We start from the raw sequence: 19,629 nt of genomic DNA on the forward strand, positions 1-19,629 counted from the left end.
ACTTACGCTAAAAACGTCTCTTAGTCACCTTCTTCGGCCGCCTAGTAGTTTCAGTTTGTTGCACGTAATTTATTACATGCCTTGATGTATTCGAGTATGCTCGAGTAAACGGTCATCGAGACAAGTAATTGATAAATTATTATTATTATTAATTAATCGCCATACAATGATGAATTATCATTATGGGGATGGTTAATATTGTTACATAGATAAATACAGTTTCACATAAATTAAAAGTAATGCTAATTACATTTTTTTTCTTTAATAATTATTTTATAATAATTTAAATTTTAACTCAGAAATAATCACATGAGGTATTTTTATATCCCAACGGTAAAAAAAAAATACAAATTGTAATTAAATATTGTTTTATACTATAGATATTATTTAATATTAATATTTTCTTTCGTCTATAATAAGTGTTCTTTACGAACCTTTAAATATGCAATTCCTTTGAAAATTGGCAAAAAAGCGTTACATTAATTAAAATTTTTATTTTTTATTTTTTTTAGAAATATTGTCACAATATGAGCTTAATGTATTTATTACCTTTAATATTTATTTAGCTTCTATTTATTTGTTTTCAGAAAATTATAATTAAATTCATATTTATAATGTTCCCAAATACTAATAAATCGAAAAATAATTAATAATAATAATATACAATATGATATTATTAACAATAATTTTAATTGGAATGTAAAAATGATTATTTACATGAAAAACATCAAATAACTACTCCAGGGTTAATATTAATCTCTCCGCCTCATTATAGTTTTATTCACCGTGCGAATATTCTTATGAATATTCACCTCCGATATTCTCACTACGTCGTACATTAATGACAAACGCGTTCGATAAAAAAGCTCTAAGCACTCTCTAGCGCATATAGGAGGGTGCATTTAAATAACTTTTTCTCGTTGTTCTACCCGAAGCACCTGCGTGCACAGATCGTTACGAAATTGCACGCTGTGCTCATGCAGGTTTAAAAGCTCACCCGTCGCGCGCGTTTGCGGCCGGACTTGTTTCTTGATACCCGCAGATGCTTTTCGGTGGATTTACAGCCGACAGTACGTACGTAGGCAAGTGCTCCGGTACCACGACGGGTAAGGCTTTGCTCGGATGGGAGGAGAGGAGTCAGGGAGGAAAGAAGAAGAGAGAGAGAGAGAGAGAAGGGTCCTTTTGGAAGCAGGAAGCAGGAGGCAGCGATAAAACCAGCACCACGGAGGCGCGTCGGCTGGGATGTTTTTAAAACTTACTCCTCCATCCGCACCGACACACCCACACTATTAAGGAGTGCATACTTCTCTTACCGGGGATCCTCTCTTTCTCCACAATTTCTCCTTCGCTCTCCTTCGTTCCTTCCTTGCTCTCTCGCGTTGTCTTCTTTTTCCTCTCTGGCGAACGGCCTGTAAAGTCTGCTGTGTACTACGTCTTTTGGTCTCACCCTGACAAGAATACACGTCACGCTCGAACAACTCACTCTCTGCACTCTTCCTATATCTCTCCTACCGCCTTACTTCCTTCCTACCATTTGCGCCACGTTTCTTTTTTCGTTCTCATTTAAGCCAACCAGACGAGAGCCTGGATTCACCACGCTTGGAGCCTCTCGCGATTTCGTATCGTAGGGAGGTGATCCGCGAGCGGAACCCCGAAGTCGTTCGCGCGGATTTAAATATCTGAAAACGGCAGGAAAAACGCCCTTTTCGCCACACGTTTAGTAAGCCCTGTTTCCCTTTTCTTTTCCCTCGCGTTGGTCTCTCACACGTTAGAGCGTCAATCTCCTATCAGACGGGTCCCGGCCTCCATCGTCTTACTGTTAAAAGCCGGGCTTCTTTTCTCTCCTACTCCCAATCTCGTCTCCGCTTCCTCCACTTTTTGCCGTCTGAAAGCCCGATAGACTTACAGTGCTGGGCTGTGCGCTTATCTCCTAGTTGCGTGCGAGTATACATGCGAGGGAGCTTACCGGTATAGAACAGGTTGAATTTAGACGAAATTTGAAAGGAGACTATTATTATAGTTTGATGTTTTGCAGTATTACATTTCATAAAATCTTCTGCATATTGCTACATTGAATAATCTTATATAATAATTTTTATAAACCCGTGACTCTGATTAATGTACAATATAATAGCGATATTATTTCATAAATTGCAGTGGCCAAATAGAAATATTTACACTGAGAAAAATTTTTGAACTGAAAATGGACGAAAATTTCAACTACAAAATTTTGATTTGTTCATTTTCAACTAGAATTCCAATTAATGTAACTAGACTCTTTTTTTCATAATGGTAGTTTGTGTGATAGTTTACAAGATATGTTACAAGAGATTTTCAATTATGAAAATATAATGATCACGTTTAGTAGAATGTTATTATTTTTCAACTGGAAGGTTTCTTCTCTAAGATAAGACTATATTCCTCTGAATGTAAAAATATAATCCAATTAGCTTGAAGAGAGACAAACTTTCAGCAATAAATATTTTGCTGAACACGTGACACAATGTGTATCGCAAACATTAATCTCTCTACGTCTCACGAATTAGCACAATGAAATCGAGATAAATATTTTGTGAAATATTTGACGAACGCCACTCTTTCAATCTGAAATACCCAAAAACGTGTTTCGTTGGTGAAGTATCTCTTAACTAAAATTTGATCTGTATTTACCTGAGTTATAGTGGCAGCGTGGCGTAGCTCAACTTTCGCGAATCCCTTTAAGCTACGTACACACAGTTAATAGATCAGACTGCGCGATAATCGGATCCGCTGCGTTGGTGCGGCAATAACGCCGTTCTCCTCAATCCGGGGGGAGCTCTCATTTTTCGGCGGGCGTCTTTAATTAAGATCTTCCGTGGAAATTTCCCTGGCGTATTCGGCAGGGGACTCATCGAAAGCGCCCGCAATTCCTCGATAAACCGCGTTGAAAGGAAACTCGTTAAAACCAATCTGCCAGGGATCGACTCGATCGTTTTGCACCATTCGTCTGCAGCAAGCGGGAAAAGGAACGAAGGGTGAAGCCCAAAATCGGGTAAGGGGTCGCTAAAGAATAAAGCAAGAGAAAAAGACAGTGCGAAGGGCGCTTAGAAAAAGTCTCTAAAAAGCGACGAGGTTTCGATGTCGCTTTTTAGATACCGTGTTTTAGACGGTGAATCTTATTTCTGATTACATCAGCGTTGTTGATCAAGGAAGAAGAGGCGGCGATCTAATTAAAAACTTTTAGAAGCCTGTTCAATCGATCTTTGCTTGCAACTAACGTATTTCTCGGCATAGGCGAACAGATGAATTAAAATTAAGAACGCAGGGAAAAGTTGGATAAGGCTTGTCCATCTTTCTTGATCTCTACTGCGATGCTAATGGAGAGAAAAGAGCAAATAGACGCAAAGAAGGACAAGTAGTTATGAAGGAAAAGACAGAAAGAGTAAGGAAAAAAGAGAGAGACAGAAAATGAAAACGAAAACGAGTTGATGGAAGCAACTACCAGACGTAGAAAGTGAACGTGGCAGGTCGGCTGAGATGGGAGGGTAGATAATTAGACAAGAAACACAGGCCTGCTCCAGCATCTACCCTCACTTCTCGCAACCTGGCACTACTTGCTTCATCCGATCTCCTTCCCCACGTTCGAGCCCGTATCCCTTTTAATTAAATATAAGCGTCGGTCTATCCCTGTTTCTCAAACCGAGTCGTCCGCCCACTACTCTTCATATACATCCTTTAGTAGTGTTCTCGCAGATTCCAACATACCTGTCTTTATGCGATGGCGGCATACGTGAGCCTCTAAATAATAATAATATTTTGCCAATTTTGATATACGTTATGTAACCATTTTTAATGTAAAATGATATTTTTCCAAAATTTAATAACAATAAACTAATTATTAGATTCTTTTGTAATGTATATTTTGCCTTTCTTCCATTTTTATATGACTGCATATTTAAATATGCTCCTATTATAAGTTGATATTCGATGAGAAAATTAAATTAGGTTGAAGTAAAAAAATATTTTAATTCTTATTAATTGTTATGTATTTTTATTGATGAAAAACAGTAAATGAATGATATTTTAATACTGCATATATTATACGTAAAGCGTGCAAACCCCTCTACAATTATATAATTGATTTTTGTTGATATACACGATTGGGTCATTTGTGTCATGTGCATTTTTCTTTGCTAAAAGCACCTGACTAATAATAGTTTCCATTTTTTTTTAATATACAAGCTTACCTAATTTTCTAAAAATGTTAAAGTACATATACAAGAATCGCTTAATAATTTTTGTATTTTTGGAAAAGTGATGAAAATTAACTTAGATATAAACGATCTATCGTGTAAAGAAAGATCATTGCGTATACCATAAGTATATATGTGTATAATTATCTCTTGTTGATATATACGATTGAGTCATTTGTGTCATGTGCATTTTTATTTAAAATGCTAAAAGTACCTGACTAATAATGGTCTCTATTTTTTTCCTTTTTTTTTAATACAATCTTACTTTCTGAAAATGTTAAAGTACATATGCAAGAATCGCTTAATAATTTTTGTATTTTTAGAAAAGTAATTCAGACACAAACGATTCATCGTGTAAAGAAAGATCATTGTGTGTATCATAAATATATATATGTATATAATTATCTTAATTATATGTACGTATTCCATTTCTGTCAGTATTGATTTTTCTATCCATCTATTAGTCTTCTTTTCTAAGTTATTGATTACTATTAATGATGAATGTCTTTGAAGTAGTTACTTATAATATTGTAGTGCGATTTAAAGTTTCGCTTCGAATTACCGGCGACTTGGTAGTAATTACCTTGAAAGCATCGTGCGAAACCTTGAATTCTCGATTAACATCGCCATTTCCCGGCCTTTCTAAGCCGAACAATTGTCCGTTCTCCTGTTTTGTTATCAAACTCGATTCTACAGAATTGTCATTTGCTTTCTCAACAAATGTGTCATTAAGATCAATTTGTTTTGCGGAATCGATAGCAAAGCCATTACTAAAACCAGATTCCTGAGTAGTATTTACCAAATAATTGTTCAAACTTTGTAACGATACCGATGAATTTATTCTTGAAATATTTTTACTATTAACAAAGTATGGTTTGATACGGACTCTTCGCCGTTGTCTATCAATGTCAAAATTAAAACCCGTTTGTGACTGGCTACGCGATATTTTAACTTGATTCATATCTGGAGATGTCATGTAATAATCATTGTTTTGTTTAATATGTTTGTTATCATATCTGTTTCTATATCGCTGATACTTCCTAGTTTTATTTTCATTTCCTGCATAAAAAGGCGACAATAAAGCGTCGTGAGAATCAAAATTAGTATTTTTGTAATTTACATCGTGATTATTCCAAGAAAATCCAGCGGCTTCCATATTATCTATCGAGGGAGATGATTGATGCCCATCTACGTTATCCGTCGATGACTCGAGAAAATTTTTGATTGATTCTCTGTGCGTGTTTAAGGAATCAAAAACTCTGCGAAATATTTGATGATAAGTTTGACTCTCGTCCTCAGACATCGTATTATTTGAGTATGTCTTTTGATTCTCCACGAACTGTGACGATATTGGTTGATCTGAAGAAAAAGAAATTGCAGAAAGCGCAGTAGTCGTCGGATAATTCGCTGGTACCACGTGAACCAAATGCTTTTGACCTTTTTGATCGGTTCCTAGGATCAATCTCGGTGCCAATTGATTCACTTCTTCCGCTAGTTTTTCCACGGGTCTCGGCCGAGGTCGATGTCGAGGTCTCATATTCTCGAGTCCGTGCTTCCGCTCGGATGATTCCTCTTTCTCGATCTTCTCAATGTTCACAGACTCCTGAACGGCGTGGTTATCCTCTTGTGGTACCCTGTCCCGATTGGCGCTCGAGTCGTCTCGTTCTGTTAACCGCCAGGAATTCATCGATCGATGATGGTGCTCGGGAAAACTGTTTTCAAGACCAGGCGAGGGATTTTTCGGGTCACTGTCGTGCTGCGTTCTAATCGTCGAGATTGACGTAGGTACCTCCTGTGGTGTCACGTAAACGTAGTAATTCGCCCAGAAATTACTAGCGTGGAAGTGATTGCTCGTTTGCGGCATTATCGTCAACTGGAGATCATGTCGCGTCGGGATGGAATTTGGCGGTTGCTTGATCCTCCGCAGAATCCACGTGAATATGGGATTCCTCTGAACTGCGCATGGCTCGCAGTCGACGCATCCGTCCTGACATAGTATCCAGTGGCCATTCAGCAAATGATAAACGTTTCCACGCGATAGAATGACATTCTTGTCGTCGTCCGAGTAAGCAGCGACCGGCCCGCCGTAGTAAGTAGCATCCAACGGACGCTTGTAGGGTGCATTGGTATCCAGTGGTGACGGGCTGACCGATTTGAGGATAATCTCGCGTAGCATGTATTCCCAGGGTGGCACGAGAGGCCACGAAAGTGGCGGCATTACGGGATTGTACCGCTGTCCGAATGGAATACCGTGACCCAGAGTAAACAGAAGAAACTGAAAGGAGATTCAAGTTATGACATCATAGATATTTGCAAGGCGAATAATGAATATTTATAGCATCAGGTACATCAATATTCGTTCAAGCTAAATTATAAGATTTTCCTTCGGGGCTATGAAATTATTCAATTAACAGAACTAATCCTATTTTTGGTCAAAGCCGATTTTAGTGTTTAATAATACTAAATACAAACTTTTGCAAATATATTATACAGTTTGTTGGACTTGAAACGCAATTGCAAATTGAAGCTGAAATTAATATCCCAAATTATGTTGATCATCCATTAAATAATGATGCTATAAGCATTTTAACAATCTGTAAATGATTTATTACACAAAATTGCAAAAGATATTACTTCAGTCAAGATTTAATTATTACGATAAATATTTTCAATATTTTTCATACATAGTAGTAGTATGATATCATAGTAAGTATGACATCCGTCCAAGAAAGTCGAAAGTTCCAAATTTAAAAGTTTAAACCCTATAGCTAAAGTAGTATTTTTTGTATAACAAGTTGTTAAGATGTTTATTTGCGCCGAATTATTGTCACTACGATGAATTGCGTACTTGAGTAGGCTTTTGTAATTATTCTCTTTACCAATATTTTAAATATATGTTTGTCATTTTCTTACTAAAAGAAAGTTCTTATTTGCTCTCTCGCTTTCCGATTCACTCCCGCTTCGAATAACCCACCCCTACTGTCTATGCGGGGTTGAGCAGTCAGTTGTCGTAGCAATGAAGAAATATTGAGAATAATTAGTCGAAGTCTAAGGAGTCATAAAGAGTGGCACGCTCACTCGTGTCTAGCGCCCAACTTAAGTTAAGAGAGGATTTGTGATAATTCAGTAAGTAGCTATCGACTTCGAGTATCAAAATAAAATTGAATGTTGACTTGTGATAACAGAAAAGCGACGAAGTTGTGCCATCGGTCGAGATTACGGTCACAGATTTGACTATTTAATGAACAATTAATCTAATGTGAGATATTAATTTCAGCTTCAATTTGCAATTACATTTCAAATCCGACAAACCGTATCAGCGCGCAGTTTATAAAACGAAAATAATACACTTGTAAAAATTTGTATTTAATATTATTAAATACTGAGATCTGCTTTGACCAAAAATAGGATTATTTTCATTAATTGATTTATTCTTATCAGACTAATTTCAATTTATAATTATCTATAAAATTATTATTTAATTCATTTTAAATGCGTGCATGTCTTCAAATATCTTTTGTATAAAAATGATCGTGAATTGCAATTGAATCGAATTCTGGAAATGAGTCTCTCTCTTATGTCGAATATATACAAATAGAATATTGCAATTTATTGATTTATGTCCATTTCTACCAATATAGATTAATTTTAATCTCGGTTTAATTTACTCTTTATCCTTTTTTAATAAAACTAGAAAAAAAATAAAAAATAAGTTAAACTGTATTAAGTAAAGTTAATCTACGTTGAAACGGACAATAGACACTAGTTACACAGAGAATAAAAGTCGAAATTAAATCTGCCGCGGACAGGCAAACGATAGAGAGACGTCAATATTTGAGAAGAATGTAACAGATCAATAATGAAATGTAAAACGATCTTAAAATTGGATCGTTCACACTCACCATCACAGCGTATCTTTCCTTGGACGTATACATCATTTCAGAGCTGCGATCGTCTTCGCACTGACGAGATGGTCGGAGAAATCGTGGAAGAAGACAGAAAGGAACTGTCACTCACCTGACAGATGAGCAAATCATGGATGACATTACCGTTGTGTTATTGAATACCGAGATGTCCGGCTAGATATTACCCATCAAGAATGCTGATATTATTCACGATTAAACATGCTAGGAGATCAAATAACGTAACTCAAACAGTACTAATGCCGGCTTTATTGTAAGTAATTCGAGAACATTGTACGCAACTATATGTAACAACTGTTGCTGAATCATTCGCGAAACGATACTTAAAATATATGGAATCGTTTTCATATTTCATCTCGGTAAAAAAAACGTGAAGAGAAAATAGATCTCTTCTTAGAAATAAATTTTTTCCTCGATTTATTCTCGCTTGTACGACAGAAAAAAATCTAACTTAGCTATTTCAAGATTATTTTTATATAGATACTGCAGAAAAGCTCTTTGAGATAGAAAGATATGTATTTATAATCAAAAGTACAACGCTATTTAATTCTATTAGCTTTTGAATTTTTCGGATGTTTCGAATCTAATATGACTTATTCCCGTTATCTCTATTATAGTTTGTGTATAAATCGATTAGAAAGTACGACATTTTTAATTTATTCCCGTGATATGGGAGGATTCATCATCGTCGCAGAATAGATGTACGAGCGTATAAATACACCATCGAGCTGACGTTGATCGTATCGGTCTAACGGAAACGTTCGAGAATATCATATCCGGGAACTCGATAAAATATATACCTATATATGATTCGATGTAATCTCTGCGGTAGTGTAGCCTAGCTTGATTCTATTTCACGTTTTGGTCTATCGACCACGTGCAGTTAGATAAACCGAGCCTGTTTGTGGAGAAACGACGCGCGGTGAATTACTGTTTCATTAACCCATCGTATCGATATTTGATCAACAACGGAGATTATTGAAAAATATATCTAGATTGCACACTATATTTTATTTATTATTCTACAATATTTTTATTATATATGAAATATGTGTTATTCGGAGAATTATTTGTTTGATAGTGATGTTGTGCATACGCAATTTGAAATTATTATATAAATGCACATTTAAAATATTTAAAAATGCATCAAAATTAATAATATGTATTAAATAACACTGTTTGAATAAATTATTCTTAAACAGCATAACAAGAGAGTTATACTTTTTAATTATGCATTAAAGGTATTATTTTATTTGCATAAAAGACGCATAAAAGATGCGTAAAGGAATAATAAACAGATTCGTTGATTCTTTGAAACTTTTAATGAATAAAAAGAAGTATGGGTAATACAAATATTTTCCATAAGGGCACGCTACTTGTCAATGATATTTGTGGCGCCAACTGTGAAGATACAGACATAACTTCATCTCCCTTAGTCTATCGGATAAGAGATGAATATAGGAACAAGAGCAACTAATTTTCAAAATTGACAATTCAATCAATATTTTTCATAACCGCGCTTGACAATCAAGAAGTTAAATATAATTGATGTGATTCTCATATAATTCCCGAAAAAAATCGGTCACTTACATTTAAAATGGCTGCGAAAACTGCCCAAATGCAAGAAGCATTTAACAACAAGCTGCCAACAGCAGCTAACAACAATGCCAGTTTGCAAATTTCTCTTCCTCAAATGCTCGATCTTGCTCTCGGAACACCAGAAGTAAAATAATAGTAAAACTATTCATTATCCATCATTATCTTGCAGATAAAGCAATTAATAAAATTATTGATTTCAGGTTGGCGCGGTTAATTTTAATATTCTTCATAATTTCCTCCATATCTTGTTGCAACAAATAAATTTGCAGGCTGCCACAGTTAACTTTGAAGGTGAAAACGCAGATCGTATTAAAGTAAGAAAAATAATATGTCGAGTAATTGAAAAAAGAAAAGTGGTAATTCTTTTCCTTATGTGAGAGTTATTGCAGAGAATGATAACATCTATGAAATCGAAACCAGAAGTAATGCAACGAAGAGACGAAGGTGAAGACGCTGATATACTTACAGAAGGTACAATACTCATGATTTCTCTTTTGAATTTCTGTATTTATTTAATTAATTATAAATTATTAAAATAGATTGATTTGATTCAGATATTCAAGTGCCTGCAGAAACAATTTTGAGAGTGGAAAATGAAAAACCACAAATAGATTTTGAAAAAGTCCCTCAGATGGCTGTATCTGTCGTGAATAATTCTCTAATGGTATCGAAGTTTGAAGAGCTCGAACAATCTGTACGTTAGAACAAATCATTTTTAGAATTTATATTATATACGATAGTAATATAATACACTAATAATTTAATCACTAATAATTTAATCAAATAGGTAAAACACTTGCAAGATCGGTATCAGGCTTTGGAGGACTTGTCTACCTCTCCGGAAATCGAACGTTTAAAAGATCGAATTGCAGATCCTGCCGCGGATTTGTGGCAATTTATTAACACCAATAAAAGATTGGACGCTAATGAACAAGGTATCGATAAGGTATACTGTTTGCTAATCTCGTAAACATCTCGCGTATGATATTTACGTTCCTCTGTATCTCTAATAATTTAATAAAAATAAATAAAAATTGATCCTAAAACAGTTAAACTTTATTTTATTAATTTATTAAATTATTATTATAGCTTACAGCGATGGTACAAGATGTGATCAAAGGTGATGTTGGCGTAGTAACAGCAGACACATCTTTGATTAATACAAGATTGGATGAACTCGAAGATAAGGTCTTCAAGATGGAGCAATGGCTTACCAATTTGCAAGCAGTTGTCGATGCGTTATCCGAAGATATAGCCGCACCAATTGCTGATATAATAGCAGTACAAGAAGAAGAAGAAGAAGAAGTAAAAGAAGAAGAAGAAGTAAAAGAAGAAGAAGTAAAAGAAGAAGAAGCAGTAAAAGAAGAAGAAGCAGTAAAAGAAGAAGAAGTAGAAGCAGAAATAGCAGAACCAGTAAAACCCAAAAACATGATTGTACCAAATGAACACAAAGAAAATGAGCAAGAAGTACCTAAAATCCGTAGAGTAACACCTGAAAAACTCGCTGCTCGAATGGGACTTATGAGTAACAAGTTTAATGATTTTGTATAAAAATTAATCTAATCTCAAAGGCATTGTTACTTAAGTCGTTTAGAAATCAATATAGTCGCTATTTTTTTCACATATTAGAACTTACTGATTAGGAAATACATATATTTAGATGACACTGCTATAGAAGAAATACGCCAAAATATTACTGAGGTAAAAACGGACGTAGCTCATATACAGCAGGAACTGCAAGATCTTAATGAAAGAGTTGCACGTATGTTGACAATTGTATATTCACATTTATTTTATTTTATTATATAATATTATTTGGATATGAGAACTAAAATACCAAACAACAACAGTTATAGCTGTGCCGATAGTAGAAGAAAAGCCAGTGGCACCATCGATACAAGAAATTGAATCTATTGTTGAAGAAATTAAAGAAAAAATCGAAGTTACTGGTGTTACAAACTTGGAGCAATGCTTGGAAGCTGTGAAAAATGTAGAAGCAACTCACGGCGAAGCCTTGAATGATGTTGCCCAACGCGTGATTGTATTGGAATCAGAATTAAGACATTTGTTAGAAAAAATACACAGTATGCAAGAAACTGACAAGATAGATAGCGTTCAGATTAAGAATCTTATTATGAAAGTGCAAGAAATGGAAACGGATACGGAGAAAATCGGAGAAACAATGAACAAATTACTTGAAGATAAAGAAAACAAAGAAGCGCATATTAAAGTACGAGTTTTTAATAAAGACATAAGATTAATTAAAACATTGTTCATTTTTTGCGTTAAATAATATTCAAATCTAAGTTATATAAGAGCAACTACCTTGTGTTCTCCATTTATTTAAGCTGTCTTACTTATTATAATTTATAATAATGTTGACAGACATTACTGGAACAAATTGAAGTTCTAAAAACCGTTAAAGCAAATAAAGAGGATCTCGAAGATGCTTTGGCTGACAAAGCGGATACTCAAGCTGTGAACAGAAAAGTATAAAGAATTGTTAAGTTTACTGATCTATTTGTTATTGATACAGATTGAAATATTCGAAAATCTATTGTAGGTATCGCACGATCAATTTGATGCTGCTTGCGATGGTCTTGCTCGTGGTCTCGAGGAAGCAATCGACAAATTGACAAAGCAAGAATCGATTTGGCAACAAGCGCTCGATGAAGTGCAGAATGAAATCGCGACCAAGGTGGATAAAGGCGAGTTAACGCCATTGAAGGATTTTGTGGATGAAAAATTAAAGTTGCTTCAAGAAAAATTGAAGATTATGGTTGAAGCAAGACGAGAAATAGAGGCAGCAGGAACGAAGAAGCTGCTTAAGTAAACATTTTAAGTTTGCAAATAAAACTTCAATGCGATGTTGACTTCTTTCTCTTTTATCCAGAGATGTTCAATGTATATCGTGCGACAAGGATGTTGCAATGAGAACAGAAGAGGTCGGTAAATTTCGAACCGAGCCATTTCCTTGCACTATCAGCATGAAACCTTATCTCACATATGAGTTGGATCAAGTTAGAAAACAACAGAAAAAATTGCCTTACAGCAGAAATCTGATCCAATTTGAGGCAGCAATGCAAGAAGAGCCAAAGAAAATGAAAGCGAAGGAGGAGATTCTCGCGAAGAGTCCCAGGTAACCGGTTTTACAATATTTTATACCATCTCGGAATCTCGAGAAAATATTACATTTTGAAAAACAAATATTATTATCAAAGTTGATATTGATTAATATTAATGAATATTAACATTTGAAGCATGAATCTTTTTTCAAAATTACCATTATAAACTTAACGTCTTCCAGAGTTTTTAAATAGCTTAATGACAAATTATTATCTTAAGTTTGATAAGTCTGATGTATTAGAGATCATCTCTGTAATCGATACTGCGGTGGGAGCCACACAGTCACGACTCCTCAGCAAAGAGTCATGCGGACGGGTCATTTTCTTACTCAATGGGGACCCGAGACGATACAATTGACGGATGGTTTGATAAAAGGAAAAGACGGTCAAATATATCGCGGTCGACTCTTACCGAGTAAATTGGAAATTTGCGGTCCAAGTTGTTGGGAAGGTCAATTTATCGAGGAAACTGAACATTCGGTGAATGTCAACATGAACTAATCATCATAATAATTCACATACTCATTTCACTAGCAAAGTATATTATTCACTCTCACAATTCTCTCAGGAATGTTCGACGTCCCGTAAACCTGTACTATCCCGACAAAATAGCGCTGGAAATCGTGTGTAAATAATACACATCACGTTTAGAGAGTTTACAGAGGTATTTAATAAAGGTTATTGTATAATTAAATTGAATTCAATATATTTGTTAAATATATTAAAAACGTAGAATTAAATATGCTACAGACATTAAAAATTAAATATGTTTAAATACATTAAAATTAAATATCCTTAAGTACATTATGTAATTATTACAATTATTGTTGTTATTATGTGATCTGTACATTTTTCTTTTGCCGCGAATTACAGGAAAGCGAAATTTAAGGAAAAGAATCGATAATATCAAAATCGAAAGAAAAATCAGTATATTATATGCACTTTGTTATTGAACGTTTAAAAAATTAAGAATTTAAGCTCTTCATGCAATTTTCAATGTGTATATATATATATATATATATATGTTGCAATATATTTAAATATATTACATGTTTGATTTGACACATAGACAGAAGCGGACCAAGTGACATCTTCACAGGAAAATGACCGCCACTTATTCCAACTGAATCTGAAGATGAGACTATCATATACGAAACTAAGAAGATAAAGAAATAGAATAAATAAAATAAAATAGTACAAAGAAAATTTATATAATATAATTAATATTAATATTTTTTAATATTAATATTTCTTCGATATATGTTTTGTATCTTCTTATACAACTTTGTTGAAAATCTTTCGTATAAAATTTTTTTCTGTAAGATGATTTTCTTGGATTATTTAAATGAAAAGATGACGAAACTCCGACTGAAATCATAATCAAACTGGAGTTATTAATTGTTTTATTATTAAGAGAAATTTCCAGAGTACACAAGACTACCTAGTGAAGTCGATTTGGAACATTGATGGTCTGCTTGCTAAAACAAAAATATTGGATCGCACTTCACGTTTACGCCCGTACGAGACCGTGTCAGAATATTGCACATCGTCATCTAAGATCCCTTTTTACGTAAAGGGCGTGCACAGCGCTCAAGATATTTTATTGGACTTATTCCGCTTTTGCTCGATCTTATTTTATGTATCCTACAAACGAGAGCTATGCGCGCTAGTATAATCATTTATAATAATATATATTTATATATTACGTAATCTAAATGCTACTTCATACAAATTTCAAGGTACAGGAAGTATCTACAAGTTAGTGTCTACCATACAATTTACGTACTGCCTTTCGACAAATAGTATTACTCTACGTGTACAGAATACAGAAATCACTAAAGGTTACAGCTCTATGAATTCGCGATTAAATTAACGACGCACGGAAATTTCATTACCATATTCAATGTAATAAATATAATAGAAGAAATAAATATGTATAGATTATAGTGTCGATGATCGGACTATAGAGATAATATAATGTCTTAAACATTAACATATATGGATATGCATTATCGATTACAGTTAATAATACTGGCAGCTTAAAATACGATGTATAAATTACACTCAACCTAATTAGATGCGAAAGTAGAGAGTGCCTCACTTACAATTCAAGTATTTCAGTGATCGCGAATTTAAACATCAGTTTTAATAAGGGAATTAATGCTTTGTTTCGTATACACGGATTAAACATTTAAATCAAACGAGACCATCGGTTAATTTTTACAACACGATGCAACTGGCACTCGCTACTTCTCACCGTAGGTTCCCTACGTCTCTACTTAATATTAAGCAAAACTTTTCTTGCTTACGCGGCCAACGAAAATTCGCTCACAACCTCTGCGAATCGAATTTCTAATTTGAAAAATTATTGTGATACCACGGACGTCTCATCATCGCGTCTGAGTGACGCGTCGTTGCTGATTCTACGTAATAATAATAGCAAGTTTAATTATTTTATTATCGTTATCGTGCGCGCGCACGCGCGCGAATAAGGGGAATTAAGTAACAGATCACAGGTGAAACTAGGCTATCTCTGTAACAAATTAATATCACATGAAAAAATATGTATCGGTTGCATCCTATCGCAAAAATCTTTCGCGAGTGTCCTCGTGGACTCTCGGACGGATGACTCATATGACGAGCCATCGATGATTCAGACTGTCTGATTATTATCATCTTTTTCTACTTTCCTCACGTTTCCGATCACAATACCGTCGCTCGTGTCGTTTTGCGACACTCAAAAAAACACTCATTATTTTTTTCGACTCGCAATTTCTTCGCCTCACCTAAGATTCATAACCGAGCCAACTAACTGTCATACGCTTGCTTAGTTCTAAGCCTACTTAATCACTTATCAACGATGAGACGGACAACTAAACCCTGACTAAATGATTACGATTAGAAGTAAAGTTTGGCATTTTATTCGCGCTTGCTGCGCGTATCCAGCCTACAGCCTCTGCGCTACGTTCCTCGACTGGATATTAGGATTAGTTTTACTTTGGCTTCAACGTCGGGCTACTTCTATGCAGCACGTTATATGAATCTAAATACGCGCATCGCACTTTTCCTTCTTACTTAAATTATATCATTTTCGTAAAGCAGCATTTCTGATCCCATTTGAAAGGTTTCTTTCATAGAATCCGCATAGTCGCGAATTCGAGGAACAATCGTCGGGAAAAACGTCTTCAAGAATGTTCTCGAATATGCTTCTGCTAGAATCGTCGATCCCGAATTCATTATAGCCTTCATGAGAGTTATCAACGGTCGCCACTGCATCGATAATTCGTATCTGTTTCAAGTAATTTCGTTCTCCAGACTCTTACAATTTCTAATATCGCAATTTTTGATACGTTTCTCCATCGTGCCGCGATGCATGCGTTTGCCTATGAGGTAGGTTTGCGCGATGTTTTTGAGGAAGACGAAGCATGTAGGACACCGATCTTTACGCTTTCGAGTCCGAGAGGCAGAGGAGGAAAGCATTCACTGCTCCTACTGACTCTAATTTTATTGTGCAATAAAAACTTGGACTATAAACTTGAACTAGACATGCGAAAGTAAAGTGTTGTCAAAAAGATGACGTTTGTGAGCAAGTATCCTCACTTGGAGCGACCTGAGATTCCTCATACATAATTTAACACCGGCCTCTCGCAACAAATTGCACGGACCTGGACGTCCTCGTTCTGGACGATCGATCGCACTGTGTATTTGTTGAGCAGCTTCGCTCAGTGTCATCGTTTATACTTTTGTACTGTACTTCCCCTAACATTTCGCGACGAAGCGATATTCCCCGTCAATGCTATTATTGTCCATTATCTCTGACGCTTTTCGTGCTGAACGGTTCATTCAATCAGAATGCGAATTGATACGGAGGATCTCATGGGTCAACCACGTCTCACGGACTCTCGGAAGACTCCCTTGTTTGAGAATAATATTTCCTACATCTCGTTCGCTATATCAAGCTTACCGTTCATTCGCAATCGCGCGCTTCGGCACTCGTCGGGAAAAAAAAGAAAACAGATTATCAAAATCCCAGCGCCTTAAATGGCGCTACGATAGATGCGCTACAAAAGCTGAACTATAACCGGATGCAAGAGACACATGTGCTCGGCACCGCGTATCGGAAGACGATTCACGCTGAAATGACGGACCATTTCCGGTATGTTTTCGAACGGTTTGCTAAACTGCCCCAGAATGTATGCGTTCAGCTCTTCGTTCTTCTGGATGCGCATGTGCATGAAACCGCGGGCGCTCCTAAAACAATTATAACGGCGTAATTACGTGAGTTATAACACTTACGGAAGAATCCGTAATGTTCAATAAATATTTGTTCAAATTATGGAATAAGCGAACAAATATTTATTTAAGTATTACTTACTTCAGGGATAGAGAATAGTCTTGTTTGGTCGACTCGCTGTTCCTCACTAGGTAGCTTCCTTCTTGATGAACTCGCAGAAGACCCTCTGCCTCGATGCGTGTGATAGAGCCGTGATACCATCTAAATAAAAGGTCTCTCTTTAAATAACGTTCCGCGAAGTTTTAGTACTGCATGAAAACAACGGTTAAAATATAAAGAATTTAGATATTTAGATATCTAAATTCACAGATTTCTGTGAAAATAGTTTTTTCGATCATAAAAATAATTATAAAAGAGTCACATTGGTTGCTAGACTGTCAAAGCTTTTCAAATTTTTTTACAGTATTGCTCATATCATGTTTGAGATTTCTGTATAATTATTTTGATGAATTAACAAAATTATTTTCAGATCTGCATCTAATAAAAATTTTTAATACTTCAGCAAAATCGTTTTTTCTATGTGCGGAAAACATTGCGAAAAGTACTTATGCAAAATTGAAAGATAAAAAAGTGCAAGCGCACAAATGAAAGTAACTTTGAAAATGTTAACAAACTCATTAGCGGTGTTCAAGTTGTCAAAACATCGTCCGTATTAATAGTAATACATGTTCGCTAAAACTCATGTAAAAATAAAGTATTTCAAAATAGCAATAAAAACCGGCAAAACACTCACCCTTGTCTCTCCAATGGAAGCTCCACGTCAACCAGATCAGCTGATATTCGAGCGGTGCTGATTTCCAGCGGTAAACCGAGGCTTAGGCCACCAGGTTTTTTCGGCACCAATTGACCGCCCGAATTCCCACTCGTTCCCACTGCAATACTACTGGCATCCAGATTTAGAGTCATTTTCGGACGCGCCAGACCGCCGCCTGAAATGAGTCACCCGACAGTTAGACGCATCGTGGAGCTCCCGCCAGTAAACATCAATGATATACCGACCGTACGGAATTGTAGGCGATCTATCGTAAGCTCTTTACGATTCCTTAATAATTGCCATAAATCACAACTTGGATACGTCGGAATTTATTCAAGCAACGAATCGATTAAGTTGCATCCACAAAAAGTTGTTACGGAATTATCAATATTATTTTGTCATGTCTATTCTTAATTTTTTGTAAATGATTTTTCGCTTAAGAGATAATTGAAACAGATAAGAACGTTGATTGAATATTAAATAATTATATCATAAATAATGATAAATAAAAAAATGCTTTTGGTATTATTAAAATATTACTGGTATTATAAAATGTTTGGTATTATTAAAATAATACTGTGACAAATCATTATTAAATAATAATATTAATATAAAATTAAATATATTGTAAATTATATTAAAAACGAAACAATAATATGACTTGTAAATTCGACTAAAAGACATAAGACTGCTTTCTAAAAAAAATCTTTTTTTTCAAAGGTGACAGACCACTCTATCGAGAACAGTTTGTTCATACCTAATTTTTTATGATTACGTGACTTTTTGCCTCGTCAGTATCAGGGTCGAGGTTTCCTCGCGAACGATAATGATCGACGAAGGACACTCTGTATCAAAGAAACGCCCCTGAATATAGTAGGACGCTAATTTCATTTGTTGGCGCAATCTCTTAGCGGTTGACTTCTCGGACGTGGTACATGACGCAGGTAAAACAAAATTGCTCTGACAGGTGTAACGTCGAGTTAGCCTCTTTTGCGGCTTAATGTGTCCGAAGAGCATATCAAAGTGCTTTCGTCTGGGTACGCATACATTTGCAGATATTTACGACATCTCGGGAAAAGAAACAGATAGATTAGCAAAGTATCTGCAGTTACGGAATTTTATCACAGACATAAAAAATTTTAATAAATTGAGAAAATAAAATATTTAATTTTAATCCTTTAATACCATTGTGATATGGCATATCCCCCAACTGTTTCTTTTACCATAGTATTTTCTTTTCTTGCTTTCCCAACTTTTTCATGTTATAATTTTTTATTAATAAAGATATATATATATTTGTTTGTCATCGTTTAGATGAAAAAAAAATTATATATAATATTCATGTGTTGTGTAATTTTACACAATACTTAATGTGTTGTAATGAAAATTGACAAAACATATAACGTAGCACCGAAGGATTAAAGTGCAAGATTTTTATTTTTGTAAAAATTTAATTAAAATTTTAATATAATAATATATCTAATAATTACTTTATCTATTACAATTTATTACAATTATTTTATTTTAAGAATATAATTTTAATCTTAATGCAATAACATCTATAATAAAGTTTTTTCTTAATGTACAACAAATCATTATATTTGGCAAACTTTCGTTGGAAAGAAGTCGGTTTGAAATTTGTCATATAATTTGTGATGAAAATGACAATCAGTTCTAAAACATCCTCTACACGCACATCAAA

The 19,629-nt window shown here is 34.9% G+C and overlaps 3 protein-coding genes across 3 annotated transcripts in view; 1 reads left to right on the forward strand and 2 right to left on the reverse strand.

Moving 5' to 3' along the window:
* Nucleotides 1-489: 489 nt before the first annotated feature.
* On the reverse strand, nt 490-6,450 carry LOC105147666 (uncharacterized). Its single transcript, XM_011058837.2, has one exon. The coding sequence runs from the start codon at nt 6,448-6,450 to the stop codon at nt 4,753-4,755; it is 1,698 nt and encodes a 565-aa protein (XP_011057139.1). The 3' UTR covers nt 490-4,752.
* A 3,696-nt stretch (nt 6,451-10,146) lies between these two features.
* LOC105147665 (uncharacterized) lies at nt 10,147-14,120 on the forward strand. Its single transcript, XM_087416214.1, has 10 exons — nt 10,147-10,225; nt 10,309-10,448; nt 10,542-10,700; nt 10,844-11,299; nt 11,384-11,516; nt 11,581-11,984; nt 12,140-12,244; nt 12,318-12,583; nt 12,648-12,893; nt 13,122-14,120. Exons 1-10 carry the CDS (start codon nt 10,147-10,149, stop codon nt 13,378-13,380), a joined length of 2,247 nt encoding a protein of 748 aa, XP_087272340.1. The 3' UTR covers nt 13,381-14,120.
* Nucleotides 14,121-14,265: 145 nt separating this feature from the next.
* Nucleotides 14,266-19,629, reverse strand: part of hwt (SH2 domain-containing adapter heavyweight) — a 172,547-nt gene continuing 167,183 nt past the window's right edge. The window contains exons 7-9 of the mRNA XM_011058830.2: nt 17,907-18,102; nt 17,255-17,374; nt 14,266-17,130 (exon numbers count right to left, since the gene is read on the reverse strand). Coding sequence (XP_011057132.2) covers nt 16,941-17,130; nt 17,255-17,374; nt 17,907-18,102 — 506 coding nt within the window. The 3' untranslated portion in view covers nt 14,266-16,940. The remainder of the gene's footprint in view (nt 17,131-17,254; nt 17,375-17,906; nt 18,103-19,629) is intronic.

The sequence above is a fragment of the Acromyrmex echinatior genome, chromosome 19, assembly GCF_024713525.1.
Source record: "Acromyrmex echinatior isolate Ae372 chromosome 19, ASM2471352v2, whole genome shotgun sequence".
In the NCBI taxonomy this organism is placed as follows: domain Eukaryota; kingdom Metazoa; phylum Arthropoda; class Insecta; order Hymenoptera; family Formicidae; genus Acromyrmex; species Acromyrmex echinatior.

Excerpts from the sequence above, each read along its gene's own strand:
- LOC105147666 (XM_011058837.2), bottom strand. The coding sequence starts at position 6,450 with ATGCCGCCACTTTCGTGGCCTCTCGTGCCACCCTGGGAATACATGCTA.
- LOC105147665 (XM_087416214.1), top strand. The coding sequence starts at position 10,147 with ATGATAACATCTATGAAATCGAAACCAGAAGTAATGCAACGAAGAGAC. Across the intron at positions 10,701-10,843 it reads ATGAACAAGGTATCGATAAG|CTTACAGCGATGGTACAAGA; the intron begins GTATACTGTTTG and ends TTATTATTATAG. Across the intron at positions 11,300-11,383 it reads GTAACAAGTTTAATGATTTT|AACTTACTGATTAGGAAATA; the intron begins GTATAAAAATTA and ends TTCACATATTAG.